The 22,546-nt window shown below is 31.0% G+C and overlaps 2 protein-coding genes across 13 annotated transcripts; one reads left to right on the plus strand and one right to left on the minus strand.

The window, feature by feature from the left end:
* The first annotated feature begins 1,926 nt into the window (after positions 1-1,926).
* ZPR3 (binding protein) lies at positions 1,927-3,770 on the plus strand. 5 transcript variants are annotated; one of them, XM_068637622.2, is made up of 2 exons: positions 1,927-2,056; positions 3,232-3,770. In XM_068637622.2, the coding sequence occupies exon 2, from the start codon at positions 3,270-3,272 to the stop codon at positions 3,495-3,497; it is 228 nt and encodes a 75-aa protein (XP_068493723.1). In that variant the 5' UTR covers positions 1,927-2,056; positions 3,232-3,269; the 3' UTR covers positions 3,498-3,770. The 5 variants fall into 5 exon arrangements, with proteins under 5 accessions (XP_068493723.1, XP_068493727.1, XP_068493726.1 ...); XM_068637626.2 differs by lacking the exon at positions 1,927-2,056 and adding an exon at positions 2,210-2,326; XM_068637625.2 differs by lacking the exon at positions 1,927-2,056 and adding an exon at positions 2,552-2,692.
* Positions 3,771-14,525: 10,755 nt separating this feature from the next.
* FACE2 (farnesylated protein-converting enzyme 2) lies at positions 14,526-20,311 on the minus strand. Of its 8 annotated transcripts, none has more exons than XM_068637628.2 (9): positions 20,206-20,311; positions 19,839-20,076; positions 19,081-19,140; positions 18,706-18,918; positions 18,368-18,479; positions 16,849-16,920; positions 16,641-16,703; positions 15,768-15,845; positions 14,526-14,830 (listed from the first exon to the last, which is right to left on the minus strand). In XM_068637628.2, exons 2-9 carry the CDS (start codon positions 20,043-20,045, stop codon positions 14,673-14,675), a joined length of 963 nt encoding a protein of 320 aa, XP_068493729.1. In that variant the 5' UTR covers positions 20,046-20,076; positions 20,206-20,311; the 3' UTR covers positions 14,526-14,672. The 8 variants fall into 8 exon arrangements, with proteins under 8 accessions (XP_068493729.1, XP_068493728.1, XP_090161481.1 ...); XM_068637627.2 differs by having other exon boundaries at positions 20,178-20,293; XM_090305355.1 differs by lacking the exon at positions 20,206-20,311 and adding an exon at positions 20,178-20,203 and having other exon boundaries at positions 19,012-19,140.
* Positions 20,312-22,546: the final 2,235 nt, after the last annotated feature.

A 22,546-nucleotide genomic window follows, 5' to 3' on the forward strand; every position in this document is an offset into this window, starting at 1 on the left:
TACTCAAGTAATAATTCTTATGATTTATTAAACAAACTTAGTTAGAGTTTAAACATGATATATAAAAACGATTGATGGTGAACATCAACAAACTTCTTCATTAATATAGGTTTTTTAAAATTAGTTTAGAATTTATGCATAAGATAATTGTAGTTAAAAAAAGTAATTTTATTTAGTAAAAGAAGATGAAAATTGAAACCCCAGAAATAGATAAGATAGATTGATGGAAGGAAAGTCCGAAAGAGGGGATTGAAAGGGGGAAGGAAGAAGGGGGGGCACACCCACGAAGTGCTTGACAAATTGACTCACATAAGAAAAATAGACGCATCCAAAATACCATCTGTCAACCATCATGTTTCACGTTTCTACCACTCATAACCCACGAGGGACTTCGGGGCTGCCTGGCCCAAACTCTCATCCAACCATCTTTTTTTCCCCCAAACAATTATTATCTCAACCTCTTCTCCTTAATTTGGCAACAAAACCACTGCTTTACTTAACACACTACCATACACATTTCCTCATAATTATTACTATTTTTTTTTATCATTATATATAATAACGTAAAACAAAACACCATCAGTGCTTCTAATTACCTCATATAAGCCACAGGGTAATGAATGTGAATGGAATCTCACTAATTCTCAAACACAGCCCTGCTTTAGTATAATCACAATGCATAACACTCCTCCCATCCTTTTCTTTTTTGCCCTTTTTGTGGAACCTTTTTAATGATTTCACATTTAGTTTGTTAAAAAGTTAAAGCACTCTCTCTCAGGCACAAGCATATAGAAACAAAGAAAGTGAATTAACAGGAGGTAAGGCAACGGATTTTGGGCATCTCACTCACTCATATCATATCCTATCATATCATATCATATGATACACCTACATAAATGAACAAAATTTGGTATCATCACTCAAATGTAAAATGAGGGATATTCATAATTAATATGGGAAACGATGATGGTAAACAATTAAACACACAAGTAGCTACTAGTAGCTAAGTAGTGCCGTGTAGTGGAGACAAGTCCATAAACAAGTGGCAGTCTCTTCTTCTCTCTCTCTATCTTTCTCTCACTCAGGTCTCAATGCACAAAAATCGCCATTTTCAACAAAAGGAGGAATAACATTACGGCAACAAGAATGATTACTGCCAACACTTCCCAACACATGAAAATTACACAAACGAAAGTGTAAATTATGGAGGCCTAAAAATAGAAGAACCACAGCATAAATAAAACAAAAGAGTAATTGATGATAGGGGTGAGGGGGTAAGGAAGGGTGCTGATGGTGGTTTTGGACCCAATCCAAACCATCATTGCATATCTTGGGACGGCCTAGCCCATCATCATTTTACAAACCCTAACTGAAAGCCCCCATTATTGTTCCTCTCCTCCCCATTATAACCACTTTTATTCCCACTCTACCCTCCCCCAACAGGGATTGCTTTGCTTCTTCTGCCATACTTAAACCAGATCAGTTTCTTAACAAAACACTTTGTTTCTGCTGAATAGGATATCTTGGACATAAAGTTATACACAGATACATACATGTTGTGTATGTGTATAATGTAGATTAGATATATGTACACCAATCATGTGAAAGCATAGTTGGTGGGAAATGTGATCCTAACCAACATTTGGGTGATAAAAGAAAAGAAGAAGGAACGTACCCTTAAAAAAATAGAAAAGCAAAATGAAAGGTAGAGCATCATGATTGGCATGACGCCATAAGCATCATCATAGAAGCGAAACATAAAATCTTTTAGGCTACTAACCGGCCGCCTTCCATGCTTACACATGCATGATTGTTGTGTCAGAGAGAAGAGGGGCACGTCCCCCCACCCTCTCTCTTTTTTATTTTCATCCATTGTGTCTGTCTGTGACTCTGTGCTCTTCCTCTCTCTTGTGTGTTTTTTCCTCTATAAATTAACACCCTTTGTTCCCCTTGTCCCTCACTTCCTCATCCCTAAACTCACCCTTTTCACACTGCTACTCCTTCCACAATCCAGACTCTGCTTCCTCCACCAAAGTCTCCCAACCTCCTTCAAAAGGTGATCTTTTTCGAAAAGTTCAGGGGGGAAAGACAAGGGGACCCCACCTCTCTCTCTCTCTCTCTCTTTCTCTCTCTCTCACACACACATTATCCATCCTCTTGTTGTTGTTGTTGTGCTGTTTTGTTTTCCTCATTACTTTCACAAACAAATGTAGACATGGTATTTTAGGCTGTTGCAAAGTTAGTGTTTTTTGGTTTAGATATCTGAGTCCAAATCACCTGTACTCATGCTTGCTTCTTCTAACTTAAGGCTTTCACATAGTTTGAGGTATCTTAGTTTCACTCCACCTTGTTTTGTGGAGGGAATGTTTTTGGCCTATCAAACCTTTTTCTCTGTAGATTCTGTTTCGTTTATTTTATTTTATTTTTATTTTATAGTTTTTTAAAAGAATAAAAAGAAAGGAAAACACCCTCAATGGTTTCTTTGTCTTTCTCTAGCCATAGCCTTCCATTAAGTTATTTAGTTATTTATTTATTTCCATTTTACTTTTGGCAACTTTTGGCACTACTGAGGATATTAAAAACCTTTTGGAATGCCTCTTATGTGTGCTTGGAACACCAAGAACTGTGTTTTTGCATAGACATACAAACACACAGAAGATCTCGGTGTACGAAGCTTGTCTCTTTTACGTAGGTAGGACCTTTATCCTTTTCTTCCCTCTTGGGATAGCCGAAAGAAGCCATCTTCTTTTTCTGCTTTCAAGTCAGTGCAGGTTTGGACAACTGTTATTAACTTATTCCCCCCCCTCCCCCCCCTGCATCATCCATCTTCTTTAGTTTTTCAGACAACCCCATATGCTCTATTTATTTGACAAGGTGGTCCAAAAGACTCAATTGTTCTGCCCTCCACCCCCCCTATGCTTTTCCCTGTTCATCTTGCCTTCTTCTCTTAAGTGTCATAATTATATCTACCAAAGCAATTCATAAAGCAACACATTCACTAGGAAGCTTGCATATTCTTCTTTCTTTCTTTCTTTTTTTTCCATTCACTTATTATTAAGGTGGTTCTGTTCCTTTCTTGTTTTCTTACTTTATATTTTCCTTCTTCTTCTTCTTCTTTTCAATCCAATATAATATATATCTGTATATGAATCTACCCCTTTAAGTCTTTGGATTCTTTGCTCGATATCATATCCTGTGGATCAAACAATAACAATTATTTTCTGGTTTCAGGGTCAGTGCAGGAAAATTTGGAGATTTGATTAGCCGTGATGGAGAGGTTGAACTCAAAGCTGTACCTGCAGAACTGTTACATAATGAAAGAAAACGAGAGACTAAGGAAGAAGGCACAGCTTCTTAATCAAGAGAACCAGGCACTGTTGTCTGAGCTCAAACAGAAACTCTCCAAGGGAAATCAGAAAGCTAATGCTTCAAACTCCATTCTTGACCTGAGTCTCAGCTCAAGTGGCAGTCAAAATCCTTCTAGTTCCTCCAACTAATGTGCTTAGCGATGAGAAGCATTGACCCCTCTAGTGACAGTAATTGTTTTTTTTAATCTTTTTTGTGTAAAACCAATGTGAGCAGTGTAGTTGTAGTTTCTGTTCCATAGGACAATACTAGCAATCCTCTACCAGGGCACTATTACTTCCATTTCCATGTTTAATCAACTTTTCTTTTTTGGGGGGTTAGATGTGAATTTCTGAACTACAAGGTTGTAAGATGGTGTATCAGGTCTATCTGCTAGAAAGGAATATAAAGTTATTATATGCTTAGCTCTGATTGCCACTGCCTCTGGTTTTCCATGTCGTGAAATAATATATACACTAACATAATCAATTCCATGAATTCTAGTTGATTTTAAAATTCATGAATTGGATGAAATTTCTATGGAAAATGGTAATTATTACATGAAGCTCCCCCATGAAGCAAAGTGATAATCGGGATCAATGGTGTCGTGTTGCATGCTTTATTTTATTCTTTTCACTTGGCTTGACACACAAATAATTGTTGGTAGTGTATTAGTTCGATGACAAAATACTAAACAAATAAAGTTTATGGAATAAAAAGAAAACGTGGGTAGTCTGTCAGTCAGTCCACATTCAAAGTGAAAAGAAATGTTACATTTTTTATGAAAATTAGAAAATGAAAATGAAGGGTGACAGAGATGGCTTATCGTTCAGATTCTTTTTAGAAGAGATCTTCTTATCAGAAAAGAAGTCATCAAAAGATTCAGGAATGAAAGTCAATGAGGATTCATTAGAATATGTGAGGAAGAAACAAAGGTAACCCAGAAAATATCAGAGTGCAGGACATGACATTGTCAATGCCTCGTATGGTTGACTATAATGTAGATGAAGATCGTATTATGATTAGTAGGTCAAATAAGTCTTCAAAATTATGTATAGTTAACCGATATTAGTGTTAAGAGTATTTTCATCCCATTCAGAAAAATAAACCTCTCTTCTCTACTTTTTTATTTACCCATCTTCTTAAGTACATCCTATCATTACACGTATTTTTTTGTTACTTTTTATAACTTCAAACAGTTTTTATTTTTATTCAATCTATTAATGTTAAACATTTCATTAGGGTGGAAAATTTATTTTACATAGTGGTAAGAAAATAAATTCAAAAATCATCAAATTCAATTTATAATTATTTAAATTCATATTATTTTAAATCTAATTTAATAGATTTATCTCTAATCCAAATTTATATCTTTTAATTTTGAGTTCATTCCATTTAATTGAATTTGAATTAAATAGAAATTGAATAATTATTTAGATTTTGAAAATTCAAAAAATAATTGGATTGAATATATATTTAATAATTATTTAGACTTTGAAAATTCAAAATTAAGTTACTAGTCTAGCTTACTTAAAGTTATGAATTGTTAGGTTAGGCCAAATCCGACTAAGAAAATGTTGGGTTAGATTGGACTTAACTCATGCAAGGTCAACCATGTTGGGTTTAAGTTAAGTAAGGATGGGTTGAGTGGAGCCCAAGACAAGTAAGATTAGGCCACACAAAAGTCAAACTAGACTAGGTCTGACTAGGTTAGGTTGAACCAAGCAAAACTTACATCAGGCTAAGCCTCAAGTTGGAATAGGATCAAGTCAGTTTAGGTAAAGCTAGAACCATGTCAAGTTGGTTGGGGTGGACCAAACACAAATCAAGTTAAGTCACGTCATACATGTCAAGCCAAATTAGGGTTAACCCACGTCAAGTAGAGTTTTGTCGAGTCCAAGTCTGGCCAAGTCGACAGGGCTGAGCCCTGTTAAGCTAGGTCCACATCACTTTGAGTAAGTCCAGGCTCAAGTAGTGTCGATTTATTATGGGTCCTTAAGGTAGAATCAACACGGGCCCACTTCAAGCTGAATTGGCCCAGGCCCAATTCAGGTTGAGTTTGCCTAAAATCCATGTTAAGCCAAGTTAGGGAATGCTCACATTAGGCTAAATCGGGTTAAGACTAAGTCAAGCCAAGATGGCGAGGAACTAGTTGAGCCAAAATGAGGCAGACCCATATGGAGCTAAGTTGGGAAGGCTCAGGTTAGGCCAAGTTAGTTTGGGTTCCTGTCAGACTAATTTGAGTTAGGCAAGGGTTAGCCTGATTCGGCTTGGGTCCACGTTGGTTGAGTAAGCCCGGGTCCATGCCAGGTTGAGTTAGCTTGGGTCCTCGTCAGGTTGAGTTGGCTTGGGTCTATGTCAAGCTCAATCAATCGGGTACATGTCAAACTGAGTCGAGGCAAATCCTTATGAGTTAGGTGGGCCTAGGTTGGACGATGTTGGGCTGGGTCTAGATCACGTTGAGTCAAAAGGTGCCTAAGTTAGGAGGAGTTGGAAGGGGGCATGTCAGGTTGAGTTAATCCCATGTTTTTGGAGTAAAGATGAGCCTATGTTAATCAAAGTTGAGTTAGGTCCATGTTAGATTGAGTTTGGTCGGACCTAAGTTAGGTAGAGTATGACTTAGGTTAGGCAAAGTCAAGATTAGCTTAGGTTGAGTCATGTCAGATCTAACTCAGGTTAAGTCAGATTGGGTCCAAGTAAAGAGAGGTTAAGGTGGTTAAGGCACAAGTCTTCCAAGGTCAAGTCGGGTCGGGTTGAGCTCAAGTTAAGATTTCTCAGGTTGGACTCACGTATTTAGGTTGTGTCAAACCCATGTTTAGGTTGAATTGGGTTGGGTCAAGTCGATGTCAAGCTTCGATTTAGTCTAGTCGAGCTTAGTTCAATATGGTCGGGCCAGGTTAAGCCCATGTTAAGCTTGGTTAGGCTTAACCTAGGTTAGGATGCGTTGAATGGGTCAAGCTCAGGTTAAACTTCGTTGAGTTGAGCTAAGATTTAGATAAGCTAGATTAGTTTAGGGTGAGTTAGGTTTGGTCGGGCTAAGCCCACATCAAGTTGAATATAGATGGACCAAATCTATGTTAAGTTGGGTCACTGAGTCAAGCACAAATCAGACCAATTCAAATTTAATTTTAAAAAATTAATATAAATTTAATTTAGTTGACAAACTGATCCAGTCCAAATGACCATCACAAACTATATTCAATTTAGTTTAAATTTAAATTTAAATGGAAATTGGAAAAATACAAATCAATTTAAGCTAATTAAAATAGATATTAATTTTAAATCTAATATATTTTATTATATTTTTTATTTCCGATCTATGATCACCCATAAATAAGTCACTTTAAGCTAAAAAAATATGAATAAAAATATCATGTTTTTATCATAATTATTAATAGTCTTTGTCACAATGGTTAAATATACAATTAATGTAAATATATATATATATATATATATATATATATATTACATTGATTACGAGGGAATTAGTGAAACAAACATTTTTCTACCTAGAAGATATAGAAAATTAAAAAAATATATTAATAGTGGAAAAATATATTAAGGGTGACCTTGGTGTTAGGCACATTGATCTATTTAGTAAGGCACTCTTGACTAAATGGTTATGGAAAATAGGTTTCCCTGAAACTGGCCTTTGGAAGAATGTCCTAGAATCGAAATATGATTTGTGGAGGATGACAAATTCAAGTATATCGGTTTGAAACAAGTATAAATCCAGATGGTGCGAAAACAGATGGTTCAAGTACAATAGTGCATATAAGCTTTACTTGCTCCATATTTCATTATTCACTTATTTGTGTTGTTAGTATTGATGTAATAAGTTGTTGCATGTGTTGTTGTTGTCAAATATTATGGGTTCATTTTGTATCTTTGAGCTAAGAGGTGCGGAAGGTTGAGTTTTTTTAGTGCAGGTTATGCTTGAGTGGTGCAATGCATCAAGGAGGCTGCAAAGGAATAAGTCTGGGGAATGTACTTGTTATGTTGGGAAGCAGCGACAAAAGAAGAAACGCCTAGCAGTGTAAAGAAAGTGAAATTTATTTGCAAATAAGCATAATTGCAGTTGGTGTGAAGAATTACACATATGCAGCCCCATTCTTATTGCTTTTGTTTGTTGATGATAATCATTTGATCTCATAGATCACCTGGATTGGAAGCAATATGAAAACCATTTCTAAAGAGTAATGGCAAAAAACGTTATTGTAGATTGTGCATAATCCTTTCGTAGTAGAGTAAACTAGAGGATGCTATAATTTATAAGCAATTATATTATCTATGAGAATACTATATCTTGTTAAGTTAGCTTTTTGGGTGTTTTTACTTATTATTCGGATATTGTATAAGGGTTGAAGCATCCCTAAAATGTTCCGCTTTAATATTAATTATTTCATTTTTTGCTAAAAAAAATTAGTTATTGTATTTAATTTTTAGTTTTGATTAGTAAGTTAATTTAGTTTTGATTAGTAAATAATTTATTGTTAGTTTTGATTTAACTTTTTTATTTAAATGTTGATGTACTTTAAGTAGAATCATTTATACATTTTATAATTTATTATCTGGAATGAATATTAGGATGTATATTGCTGAGAAATATATATTTGATATAGCTAATTCAAATTATTTTTAATTACATGTTGGGGAACACATAAATAGAAGTAACATTAAAAATAAGTTACATACTACATTGATTATAGGATCATTTTACATCCATTATAACATGAATCGATATAAAAAGAGATAAATAACTTTGATTAAAACTCAATATAGAAAGGTATCAGCTACTAGGTCTTTAATTGATGTAGAATGTAAAATATAACTAATATTAAAAGTCTTTTTTTTTTCAGTAGTGCATTACATATGCTAGATTTTTTTAACATTGGTTATTATTAATAATAAAATATTTATAATTTTATTATCATTTACACAAACAGTCCGCAATAAAGAAAATAACATTAAAACAAGCACATGGTACTTAATTCACGCTTAATAAGACGAATGTCTAATTAAAGGCTCTTAATAGACATTTGTTCTCAATAAGCAATAAAATAGAATGCGAGCACAACACTTAAGATTGTAATGGCCTAAAAATATATTTATAATAACTACTTTATTTGATGGACTTATGTTCTTTATTAAAATTAGAGCTATCTTATAAATAAATTTATCTAATTATATTTTCAAACATCAGTTCAATATGATCTTGTGAGTTTTTTTTTTCATTATGTATATTTTAATGAAAATGATCTCTTATATATCCTCTCTTAATTCAAAAATAACTATTGTCATTATATTTATTTATAAATTCATTCCTTTCTCTTATCCTCTCTTAATCAAAAATAAATATTGTCATTATATTTATTTATAAATTCATTTTTTAAGTAATGATGTCAAAACTTTAATGTTAAAAATAAAAAATAGAGTAATTCATTTCGTCATTCATTTACGAAGAGGAGTAAATTAGTACGCATTGATAGAAAGAATTGAAAATCACTCTCAAAAAGTAATTTTAAGAGAAGAAAATAAAAAAAATTAAATAATTTTGTATATAAATTAAAAATATTTTTTCATAAATTATGTTAAGTACGTTCTTTATTTAAAATTTCTTTTCCTTCCCGTTTATTAGATTTATCTCTATAATTATAATTAAAAAAATTATTCTTATTATTTAAACTAAAATTAGAATACAATGCATTCAAAGAACGTTATTAAAGGAAAAATTCAGAAGGCGAGAAGTATCGTAACATTCAAAACTGATGTTTAGGACATTAGGTAGGAAAGTAATTCAACATCTTTCAAATTCAATTTCAGAATGTCTTTATTGGAAGAAAATCTCGTTATTTTATTTTCGCTCAATGAAATTATGCAAAAAATGAATTTGGAAGATTTTTTGCATAGTTCACTCAGTTATTTCCCAATGCCTAACCCTTCTCAATTCGATAAGTTCTTTTGAGCTTTGCACTTAAAAAATCAAGTTTTTTTTCTCCAAAGCTAATCCACTCAACGTTTTGAAATATGGTCAATGAATATAGCTTGTTAAATTCCTAATTTCCAACTTTGCTCTTTGAAGTGAATCTACATTTTGATATCTATTAAACAAAACTAAGGCAGAGACAAATTGCTTTTAGCAACCCTCTAAGTGATTTTAGATATATATAGCCATAAGTTTGTGTCTTTTTTTCATTTGACAAAAAATAGAGCTAAGAAATGGGAGAAAAAAATGTTTTCTTATCAGCCAAAGGAAGAGGATACCAAGTGTTTTGACCTCAAGTTCGAGAGATAGCATCGTTAGGGACAATCACTACATTCGAGGTATTGTCTGCTTTGGAGGTCGGTGTTATGTCACGATTTTGTCCTTATAAGGCGTCTTAGTGGGTTGGAGGAGGAGAGAGTATATAAACTCCCCTTAGACCTTGACTGGGGGGCTTGTTCCGGTTTGTCAATATAGTCTCATATCGCTCAGGAGTCGAGACCAATGGTAGTTTATATACTCCCTTCTCCTCCAACCCACTCAGGTGCCTTTTAAAAACAAAACCGTGATGAAACACCGACTTTCAAAGTAGACAATATCTCAAATGCAATAATTGACCCTAATGATGCTTGTCAATCTGCTCTTTTCTTCCTCCTCTCTAAATTCTTCCAATAATAATTCTCTTTAGGTAAGTGGTTTTCCTATTTCTATCTTTTCTCCTCTTTAAGGTGTGTCTTTATGGTGTGAGATGTGTCCTAGGAGTAGTATAGAATCATGGGTTGGGAGACCTTAATCCTATAATCTTTTTCTTTTTTTTAAAATAAAGGTTGTATTTGAACCTTCATATAATAAGTTATTTTTAAAATCCCTATTGTCATGAAATATAGTTCTTTATATGTGGAAATTTTAAGTTTAATAATATTTTTTAAGAAATTTGAGAAAGTCAATTGTAAGTATGATTGTTTCAAATATATCACTATAAAAGTATTTGTCTTTATCACTAAACTAAATGACTTTAAAAGGATATGAGAGTCCTTTAGTTCAAATTCCTCATGAGTATAAATATAAGGAATATGAGAGACACCTCTCATAATGTTTGATTTCAACATTATTCCAATAGAAAAAAACCAAAAAGATTAAAAAAAATTTTATAGGCAAACACACATTATTATTTCATAAGTTAAATTTTGATTATTTATGTACAATTTAAATATAACTTCTTATTACTTTTGAAACAAGTTATGAAATGGATTATGATAGATTAATTTACTTTATTTTATTTTATCACCTACTCAATTAATCTCACATATATTATGTATTTCAGATGAATAGGTTCAAAAGTAAATTGTATTGTTAAAAATATTAAGCAAATTTTTTAATTTTGATACAACTTCATAAGTCTCTTAGTTATATTTTTGGAAGGACTTTGTATATTTTCTTTCATAAATTAATATACAGTTATATAGTTTTATACTGTATAAAGTATTTCTTTGTTATAGTTTATTTATAATATTGTATAACACATATCATGTTATTTTATGTAAGTATCTATTTATTGTTAATTTGCTTATTCTTTATATTTGTTGTTGTATATTATTCTCACATATATTATAAAGTATTATAGAAAAAGTCTTATATTATTTAGGAATTGAGATTAAGAATAACTTATATATAACTTATGTTAACCCATCGATGTGTTTTTTAAGAAAAAATAAATAAATTTAACTAACCATACTTCAAATATAATAATTAGTCATAAACATTTTATCTTAAATGATTTAAGGTCAAAATGTTGGTTCCATCTATGAAAATAAAAATAAGAGTTTCAAAACATTACTTAAGAGTTTAAATAAATAATACTATATATTTATTTATTTTATTATTGAAATCAATAAATCTAAAATTTCAATATCAATTATTTTCACTTAGTGTTGAGATGACATCACTAGGTCAATCATAAAATATCCTTAATATTAATGTGAAACTATTAAACTTACCGAAACAAAACTTCAGTTAATGACAAAAAAAAATGAGACTTGAAATCGGAACATCCACTTTAGTATTATTATTTAAACTTAAATGGTACTCATAAAATTATTATTTCTTTACTTTTTAAATCTGAACTCATATGTATTTCTTTTTTCTGTATTTTAAAATTTAACCCTGTGAAGAGCAATGGAAGAAATTGTTGCGGACAAGAAGGATCCATATCCTGCAATGAATCGGGGTGCAATGCGATGGGAGACAGGAGAAATGAGTGGTTTTTTAAAACTATAGTGGCGATTAAAAGTAGCATTATATATGTTTAGTGATTTAAAAAAGAAATATTCAGTTTTAAATTGCTAATATTTTTAAATTATTAGTAAAATTAATTCTAAATGGATGGAATAACTATTTTGAGTAATTTAAACAATAAATTTTTAAAATGAACTTTTTAAAATATAAATGACGGAATTGAATAGAAGTAAAATTAAAAGGACTAAAATTATTATTTATTATTACATTTTTAATTTATGAAAAACACTATATATATATATATATATATTTCTTTATTCCAAAAAGTGCGTAGGAGGAAATTTATCTTTACCAACTCTATATAGCAATGATATTGATGAGTTCATTTATTAAGGAAAAAAAAGTTAATTAATAATGGACTCAATAATAATATAAAATATTAAAAATTATTTAATTATATTTTTTATTACTATTCTATAAAAAAATTATGAGTAAAAATAGAGTATCGAATTATATCAATAATTAATCATGACTTAGGTTTATCATGCAACAAAGTAAGATACACAGTAACAGTAGAAATCACATTTTTAGGAATATTATAGTAAAAAAATGTCATAGGTTAGGATTTAGTAATTTTAGCACAAAGACATTTAATTAAAAACTAGATAAGAGTAAAATAAAAATAGAAGAATATAGTAAATATAAGTAATTATTATAGAGAATAACTTTTATTTTCATAGAAATATCTCACTTTTATTTAACCTGACTAGTCAACTTGTCTCACTTGTTTCGTTGACCGGTTAAGCAAAGAGAGTTAAAATGGATTGATGAGTTCAAAACTCCAACCAAACTTGTTCCTCATCTTAGGTTTGCACAGGGAGTAATTAAAATATCTCATATATTCATTTCATTTTTTTTTTATTATTTTAGTGCTGTTTAATGTCATACTACAGAATTTTTTAAGAGTTTTATTATTTAAATTTTTAAAAAATGGTCTTCAACAAGTAGTTATTGTAATTATGTTGTTTTTTTCAATTTAATCTCTCTATTAATAAAATATTTAATTAAATTCTGAAATTTTAAATGTAAATGTAACTCTTATAAAAAAAATTAAATATAAAGATAAATGTGTAAACTTACAATTTTTATCAATTAAAAAACTATAATTTACAATTTTTCATGAGTTTTTTCTATATTTTTACTTTATCATCTCAAATTTACCTCTTCAATTCCACTCTTTAATTCAAATAAATCATTAAAGTAAAATTGTAGTAGTTTTATATGTTCATACCTAATTGGATGAAAAGTGGTGATTTTTGAAAGATTTGAAGAACCTGATTGAAGTTTCCATTAAGAGGGGATAAAATAAATAAATATAGAATAGAATAAAGAGTGTCAGAATAAAAATTGAAAGGGATTTCACAAAATTTCATCATGTAATTCTGCAGCTAACTGAAACTGAGGTCTTAAGGTCACGAAAGCAGGTGAGTGTGTGAAGTTTTGATATGGAATTAAGGAGAGGGGCATGATGACTGAGATTCCCTTTGAAGACCCACAAGTCAGTCAAAATTTTAATAAATGGGTCCAAATATGAGGAAAGATACTTAAATTTTTTTGATATTATTGCAAAACAATAAATAAATTCACCAACAGTAAGGTGGAGTTGGAAGTATAACAGAAGCATATGGCTTAACCAAGAGATGCCTCAGAGCAGGACCAACATATCCACATATTTACCACTGCTGCTCTTGGATTTAACTTAGCTGTATTAAATGTTTCTTGAAACTATATTCTCTTTGTTACAGAGTATCTGCAGCCTGCAGATTCGGCCATCATAACCATATCTAACACCATATTATGGAGTTATAGGACGAGTTTCACAAACCAAAATCAATACCAAAACAGAAAACTATATTTTCTTTCTCCATAAATAACTTTTGCCTTTTGAAAACATAAATTATTAACTCAAGTAGCAAACTGAAAATTTAAAAGGAATCTCAATAATTTTAAGTTGACTCCAAAGTATCTTTTTGCTGGGGTTTTCAATTGCTCCTCCATGTCACACTGCTATTGGTTTTTAGTGAGCTGTAATATTGAATCCCAGTTTGAAATTTTAAGTTTGCAAATAACAACTGTGGAACATATAGAAAAGAAAAGTGGGGAACCTTCAAATTATGTGAATGAATGAATATAAGAAGGATGTTTTGAGTGAAAGTAATCATTAAAAAAATTCCAACCACCTGCCATTTAGTAGAAAAAAAATACAGTGAAAACTATGATTGCTCCACAGAAAAGGAGGTGGTGTTGGTGATTCATGCAGTTTTTTAATGCTCATTTTGAAAAAAAGAGAGGTGTACAAAACTCATTTCTAACTACAGAATCAAAACAGTATTATTTTCCTCATGCACATGAAGAAACTCACCATTTCTGAGCTTCGAAAATGGCTTGCATAGCCTCAGACTACTGAAGTGCACAAAGAATTAAGTCGGTAGTTGAGCAATTGAAAGACAAATAAGTAATGAGTGTGTTTTAGCTCTTTCATTGTCATATTAATTGTTTGTGTTAAATACATTTAAACAATTTTATTTATTATTTTATTTCTACTTTATTAGTATATATTCATTATTTCATTAATATTGTATTATTATACTCTGCATGGTATATTTTCCTAGTTACTTGTAGTTAATAAAAAAATCTTCAAATGTTTATCTCCATTTTTTCAACAAAGGGATATTTATTTGAAAGAATACAAATTTTAGATGAAAACAACCGTCAATAATAAGAAATTCTAAATTTTTTTCAAAACACGACAGTCTGACCCACATTAAAATTAAACCCTTTTATATATCAAAATTTGAAATTGAACCATTTTACAATTTATTATTTGTTTATACTATTCTAGTTATAATCTTAATTGTTGATTTTAACATCTTGATTATTACTTTACTTTAGAGGAGCAAAATTCTTGAAAACTATAATCATGTAATGATGTGGAGTCTTTTAAAACCCTTTGGAAAATTTTAACTTGAAGCAATTTTAAGGAAAACTCTGTACATATAGAATTCTTTCTTACTTGGCCACCAACCCCTCCTAAAAAAAACACTAACATTTACATCTGGGGCATTCTTATCCTTTCTCTCCATGTGCAGTACCCTTGCCAACAACTGCAGTTATCTATTCTTTCATTATACAAATCTGGGCCCGTCATTGGGAAAAGAAGCCACAAAAAGCCCAGGAATCCTATTATGAATGTTACACTTACAATCCCTGAAACAGAAACAGAAACAAATGAATAAGTCCAAAACCACATTTATATGGAAATGAATAGTAAGCCATAGATCACCTTATCCATAGTTCCATGACAAAAAATGAGCAGACCATGAGTACAGTTTATCGTACTAAGTAACACTGTTTTCCTCCCCTGGCCCCCTCTTTTCTTTTAAAAAAATAAAATAAATCTTCCTGTACATGCACAATATAGGTCTTACCAAGAGTGCCAGTTCTTAGTGTGTCACTATCAGATATTAGATCTAAAACTTTAATAATGTCCACGGAAGAATCAGAATCTATCTCAACTTTCATGCTGGAGAAACCTTAGTTAAAATAAACATACTTCCAATCACAGAACAGGCTTTTAGTTAAATAAACATACTTCTAATCCTGATTCACTGTTGGTGTAAAACTTCAGCCAACCATGTAATGTTGTCAAGTATGTACCAAGCTTTAAAAATTAAAGTTGTCTATTGCAAGTGAAATTTCTTAGTTGCCCCGATATTTTAGTGATCTACAAGTAACATCAATTTCAGAAAGCTAAACAAATTGTAACATATAAAAGTACTTTTCTACATTACAGTTCTCCATTCTTTGCTTCATATTTTAGCAAATAATCCATGATGACAAGAGGTATAGAAGAATATTAATTCATAGTACAACGTAAGTCATTCCTAATAACTTAAATTTTACAATTATACTTACAGTCAGAAGTCCGACTGAAACTAAATTTCAAAAACTATTATATCTTGCAGTACCTTTTTAAGCTTTACATTATACTAAGATCAGAATAATTCAAAGAAAAGAAAAAATTAGCAAAGAGTCTTGGAATGAAAATAAAAGGCGATGAAGAGAGAATATATGGTAGTTTGATAAATTGATATATTATAACCATAGAAGTCACATTTGCAATTTACTTCAATAGGCAACTTACTACTTCTCTGCGAATACAATACAGGCAGTCCCATAAAATTACAGTATATGTGCGCCACTAAAGGAGCCACAAGGTGTCCTGAAAACCATCAGCGAAAAACAAATATAAGAGACAAAAAAAGGAAGAATAGGCCACCCTAACATACGTTGGTTCCTCGTTAGAACTGAACTAATCCCCAAAAATAGCTTACTAGAATTGATCCAATGCCCAAAAATAACAACACCTTTTACGGCTCAGAAAAAGAAGGCTAAGTGAACAGTGTGAATAAAATTATACCAAGTCATAGTAATATAATTTCATGATGTCTTTCCTACCATGTCAACCTCAACCGACAACAGAGAAACTTTCTGTACATTAAGGCAAGTGCATTACGTTACATTTGTCCCACAAATATTTGGTTCAGTTACTATAGCTTTATTTTTTAAGTTTTTGGTCCCCATAGTTTAATTCTGTTAAGGTTTTGGTTTCTATAGTATACCAAACATTAGCCTTGATGATTGTATGACTTGTCTCTCGAAGAATGTGTGGTGTTATGTTGTTAGTGACACGAACAAAACCCAAACTACAGGGACTAGAACTCAAACTATTATAGGGACCTATGCTAAAGGTAGACTACAGGGATTAAAAAGGTATTTAAACCTTATAAAAAAGGTTCACTGTATTTTGAACTTAAAGTGCATTCACTTTCCTGTAGAAAGGGTAAATTTGAGTAATTTACCCCCCATAGTCATTATCCATTCAATTCTTTAGCAACGCTGAATGTATCTAAATTTGTGTTTCAGAAGCGTATTCTATCATCAATAGTAGTCAGACCAAATATATGAAAGCCATAAGCTCATAACCATGCATCAAATGCTCAAAAATACCACATACCAGTTCGAATGAAAAGAAAAGATGCGTATGACCCAAAGACAACAGTGTAGCCAAGCTGGAGACCTGTGAACAAATTTTATTTTGCAGTGAGATTCTATGAAATGCCCTAAAATCTTAAATACTCTACAAAAGATACTTGGACTTAGCCAGTGTGACATAAACATATAACAAGTCCAGGAGCTGATGAATAACATAAACATAACCTTACCTATAACCATAACAGCCTTCATTATTCTGTAATTTTGCTTGGTGTAAATCTCCACAAAATGATTTAAATGTGCTGCAAACCAATAATGCAGTAAAACTTCTCAATAAACCTTGCATTTGAAAAAGAAAACAATAATATCTGCTCATTATTTTCTTCAATCTACAGGCAAATGAAAATTTGCTGAATATTGTAAGGGAATTTATCTCACTGTTAAAACTTTTATCTGGCATCTATGCTATGTGAAACATGCATTAGTTTCACTCAAGTGTAAACCAAAACTGTTTCTGTGCTTACATCTTAGGACAACACTGCTGAAAAGGGTTGTGCATTAGACATAGTACGAATACTGAACAGAATCTTATCCACTACATTTCCTTTTTGTTAGGGTACATGTAATCTTTACCAATTAGTAGTTAACATTTATTCATGTATCTTGTGTAAAATATAAAGGCAGCAAGTTATTTTGCACATATATTCTAATTAAATGACAGTTAAAACATTGTCTGCTAATTCATTATTAGAGTAGTGATACACTACTAAGAAATGTACAAAGAAATCTCTTGTATAAATATGCATCCCCATTCATGCATACACACATGCTTCTTCAGCTTACAACCATAAAATGAATTTATTGTGTCCCTTCGAAAGTCTTCCAAACAACAACAACAACAGCCTTATCCCAGTAGGTGAGATTAATTACATGAATCAAATGACACCACCGGACTCAGTTAGAAGACAAATTCTCATGTATAAGTCCTTCCAGAAGTATCTGGAAAATTTATTATTAAAAATAAGCACTTCGAAAGCCTGATGAACTTCAGCTTAACAAAACTTGGTACAATGCCATTGTTGTACTCAGGGATTTCAAACTTAAAAGTCTATGTAAACTTGTGAAACTTTTGTAGATTTGACTCATAAACTCGTAAGAGTTTACCTGAAATAAAAACAATATTATAAAATCTATTATTGATGGCCTATATGCGTATCATGATACTTTTGACATAACAATAATTCAACATTTCAACTTCATAGCAAAGAAAAGTAGCAAACTACAATTAATAAAGTAAGATAGTACAATAGTGTATAATAAGATTAAATTTACATAAATGACCTAATCATATATAAATTGATAAAAACATAAGTTCTTAAAGTGAAAACCTTTAAAAAAAAGGAGCTAATTTCTTCACATAGTTTGAGTCCTAAAAAAAGTCACTGTGGTGTTAATGTAGGTAAAAATTACATTGATTTCAAACTCGTCAAGTCGAATCATGACTAGAGAATTTATGTGAATTTACATGAGTGTATATGAGTTTACTTAGAAAAGGAAGAGTTCACTCGTTTCATCCACCGAAGACCGTATACTCGTGAGAGTTTAAGACTTAACTCGAGAGTTTGACAACCTTGGTTGTAGTACTATGGATGATTGATGACTTCTCTTAAAAGACAAAAGATACTCGTATACATGTAAGAATAGAAAATTCTACTACCTAAAAATCTTAAACATCTTCCACGTACTTACCCAAGCTGAAGAAAATAGGGCAAAGAAGAGTAACACTGTATGTTTTAAATCCTCCACACAGAAGTAAAGGTATCATGCATGCCCTAAACACCAACTCCTCGGTAAGGGGTGCCTGTAAGGTATACCATAACAAATCATTCACATAATGCATGTGAGATATGAAACTGATTCTATAAAACGCACATTACTTAAGCTGTATTCACAAGTTACCAAACTAAACTATTTATTACTGTGCTTTCAGTTTCTCACTATAACACGAGAGAAAAATAAGCTACAAGCTCAGTGGCTTGTTGGAAGCATTAAGGCTCAACATGAACAATGATGACAATGGTACTAACCACAACATAGTTTCGCCACACCAAAATATTTGACGAAATCACAGATAACCAGTCAAGAAACCGCTGTAAGGCAAATTTGCAGGAATCAAAGGACAGGGCATCTCCAGAACTTGTGTGTTGCCCCCAAGAAGCCAGAAACAAAAGACACTTGTCAAAGATAGACCCAGCATACATTAGGGAGGTCAAGCAAAGAGGAAGGACCACAGCTTGCCACTGTTTCATACAGAAAACCACGTTTCAGAAAGAAAATTCAGCAATGACCTTTTTTTCCAAATCTGCATAATGTAGCAAGAAATACAACTTTACATCACCACACAAGAGAAAATGCTCTTTTGTCCCTCAATTGAACCAGTGAATCTCATACACATTACTCACAATATGGTCCCTCCGGATGCCAAATACACCAACAATGTGATGCAGTTCCTTAGTTTGCACCTGAACACATAGTAAAATAAAGCCATAAATGATCACGAGAGTAAACTCAAACATTGTGACCATCTCAGCTAATTTTTCCAAAATAACTCTAAAACCCTCACCAATTTCATAAACTTATATGTATTTTGGTACTTAACTAAAGCTAAAATTTCACCTAAGGAATCCCTATGATATATATTTGCAGAAAAAAATATCAAAACTATAAAAGTTAAACTGTAATGAAAATTGGAATACACCAAAAGTATCTAAACAGAAGCATCTAAGTTTTCTTGTTCCAAACTTTATTTTCCTTCAACGGCAATCCTTCCACTACCACACTATTAGACACTAAATATAAGACAAATGCATCTAATCATTTTAATAAAAATAATAATTAATAGTAGTATTATATTTAATTACTTATATCTTTCTATAGTTACAAAAATGAAATAAAAATAGTCTCTATGCTTTTAAATATATTTTAGTCCCTTCAAGTATTTTTTATAACTCTTTTAGTCATAACCTCAAGGACCAAAAATACTACAATGTAATGTATAGAGACTACTTATATGGGAATTAAAAACGATACTTGTAAGAACTAAATGAGAGTACTTTTAATCATAGGAAGTAAAAGAGAATGATTTTAACTACAGGACCTAAAACTACAAGGAAAAAAATTGTAACCATAACCAAAATGATAGGAGAAGGGACGTGCATACGGGGAGGATGAATACGGAGAGGAAGAGGGAGAGGACAGACGAAACGATGGCGCACAGGAAGCGTCGAATCATGTAGGTTTCGAAAGAAGAAGGAGGCGGGAGACGGAGGAGGAGGGTGGGAGCGTAGAGGATGGCGACGTAGAAGAGGGCCATTGTTATGCAAGCAATCAACGCCATTGAATCCGAAACAACGCCTTCTTCCCCCATTGCGGAAGCTTAATGCTGCAGTTGCAGAAACCTAGAGAGGAAGGAGGAAAAGGGGCATAAATTAGGGTTTGTGAGAATTGGGAATCAAAGTCTGAATCCAATTTCAATTTGTTTAGGACTTAGGTTGACTACCTGAGAACGGTAAATATATGTTCCTCACCTCAAAAGGCCGTCAAAGGATCAACTTTAAGCAAAGGATACATTTTGGTGTTTTCTTTTCTAAAAAAATATTTGTAACTTTCTCTTAGTTATTGACGTTTGTTTCTGAGTTAATTCAATGTAAATTCACTTTTTATGCAATTTTGGTCATCAAAAACATTTTACGAAATTATCTGGTGATGACGTGATAAGTCATTTTATTCTCAGGATAATTTTTATATCATCTTAGACAATAGAACTACAAACTAAAAATATTAAACAAATTAGCGAAAACATATTTATTATATTAATATATATATATATAATTTTATATCTTTTATAATCTCGTTATCTTTCTAGCAGAAAAACACGTGTAAATATGTTTATATTTTTTAAAGTTTATTATGTTTTATTTTTTTATAAATATTATTACATTATAAGTTTATTAAATTTACAAATTTTAATATATATTTTAGAGACATATGTTCTAAACAAAGTACTAACTGATGATCTCATAAATTTATAATAATAAATTATTTTTTTAAGTAGGAGATTAAATAACAATTAAATTCAAGATTTTATGTGATTTCATCTAGGCTTTTTTTTTAGAATACGTAATTCATTTGTTGAGTTTTAACAACTTACATAAAAAAAAACTAATATCATGTATTTAGACACCTTAATAATATAATGTAGATTTTTTTTTTCATAAGGTTTGTTATTACAGTGAGTATGATTTATATTGAGTTTTGATATTTAATTCTTTTATATACTATATACATTATTATATGTAAATTTGAACAATTAAATTTTTTTAGAATATATATATATTATGTGTTTATCTTTTGGAAGAGTAATTATTTTTTATCAAATAGTTTAGTTTTATTTATTGTTATAATGAATAATACGATCTATATGAATAAAAAAGTTGTTGACATTATCATTATATAAATCATTCAACAAAGAAAGTATATTTAACCATCACATGTATTATTGTAAACTTTAATTAATTTTCTTATTTTGTTGTCATTTGACTTAACCACCAATATTAATGATTTGACATCTTTTCAAGTGTTTTATTGCTTTATAAATTCAATTTCATAGGTAGGAATGTCAATTATTAAAAATTACAAAACAATAAAATATACATATATTAATAATTACATGTTTTTTTTAGTAAATGTTTGAATTTTTTTTCAATATCTTATCTTCACTAAACACATTTTTACAATAGAGCCTATCATTCTATTGTTTTGCATTATCTGCATAATAAATATCTTACCATTCAATTCAATGAAGATCTAAAAACAAAGCACTGATACATCTGCCAATTGACAATAAAATATAGTGATTTTAAATAATGATGCTGATAATTATATTTTCTTTATTCATATTTTGCCAATTGACAATAAAATATAGTATGTATCACTGAGAGGTCGAAAGGCCGAATAGTCGATAAGACCGAACGAACGTAGAAGCAGATGATAAATCATGATTAACCATAATTAAGCCAGTTTAATCATAAATCATGATTAAGGCATAAATGGACCTTCGCCTGAGCCCAAAAGAAGGCCCATAACAGCTGAAGCCCAACACAAGGCTATAAATATCAGAATGGACCTAATTTTTTGATCTCTAACACATTTACATATTATACCCAAACTGACTTGAGCGTCGGAGTGTCTTCGCAGGTACCCCGCCCTGCCGTACTTGGAGAAAGACTTGCAAGACAGAGAGACGCCTAACACAAGAGCCGCGAGGACAAGAAGACGAAAGGTACCTGAATCATTTTAAAAAATACCCGACCTTATAAGAATATTTTGAAATAATGATGCTCATAATTATATTTTTTATTCATATAAACGAATTCATCGTTTACAAATTTATTCCATTAAATAAAGGTCCACTAATAACAAATAATATATATAATTAATAATATGCACTTTTTAAATTCTTTTAATTATTTAAATTTACATATAATAATGTAACTATTGTAATTCATTGTCTTCCCATTAAAAATATACAAAAGAATCTCATACTTATAATAAAAATATTTTTTTCATCAAAATATTTACATTATGATGTTCTTATAATTTATTTAATTTATTATTCAAAATTATATATTATTAATGTGTCATTAGGACATAAAAGTAATTAACGACTCAAATAATATATCGAGAAGATATTTAAAGAAGAGAAGGAGACAACGCTACTGCGCGAGATGAGGGGATGCAGGGCAGGTATGAAGAAATAGATATTAAAAGAGTTTCACACAAAAAAAATTGTTGAGGGTGAAAAAAGCAAAAATAAATGAAAAATAATAATTTGACAACTAAGATGTATATAATTACTAATGTGATTAT

This window comes from Phaseolus vulgaris, chromosome 7 (assembly GCF_051622355.1).
Source record: "Phaseolus vulgaris cultivar YP4 chromosome 7, ASM5162235v1, whole genome shotgun sequence".
Classification (NCBI taxonomy): Eukaryota; Viridiplantae; Streptophyta; class Magnoliopsida; order Fabales; family Fabaceae; genus Phaseolus; species Phaseolus vulgaris.

What these genes read in the sequence shown, in the direction of transcription:
- ZPR3 (XM_068637622.2), top strand. Translation starts at nt 3,270, where the DNA reads ATGGAGAGGTTGAACTCAAAGCTGTACCTGCAGAACTGTTACATAATG.
- FACE2 (XM_068637628.2), bottom strand. Translation starts at nt 20,045, where the DNA reads ATGGGGGAAGAAGGCGTTGTTTCGGATTCAATGGCGTTGATTGCTTGC. An exon ending in TCTCCGTATTCATCCTCCCC is followed by an intron (nt 19,141 to 19,838) that starts GTATGCACGTCC and finishes CTATGTGTTCAG; the next exon opens with GTGCAAACTAAGGAACTGCA. An exon ending in CCCTATTTTCTTCAGCTTGG is followed by an intron (nt 16,921 to 18,367) that starts GTAAGTACGTGG and finishes ATTGGTTTGCAG; the next exon opens with CACATTTAAATCATTTTGTG.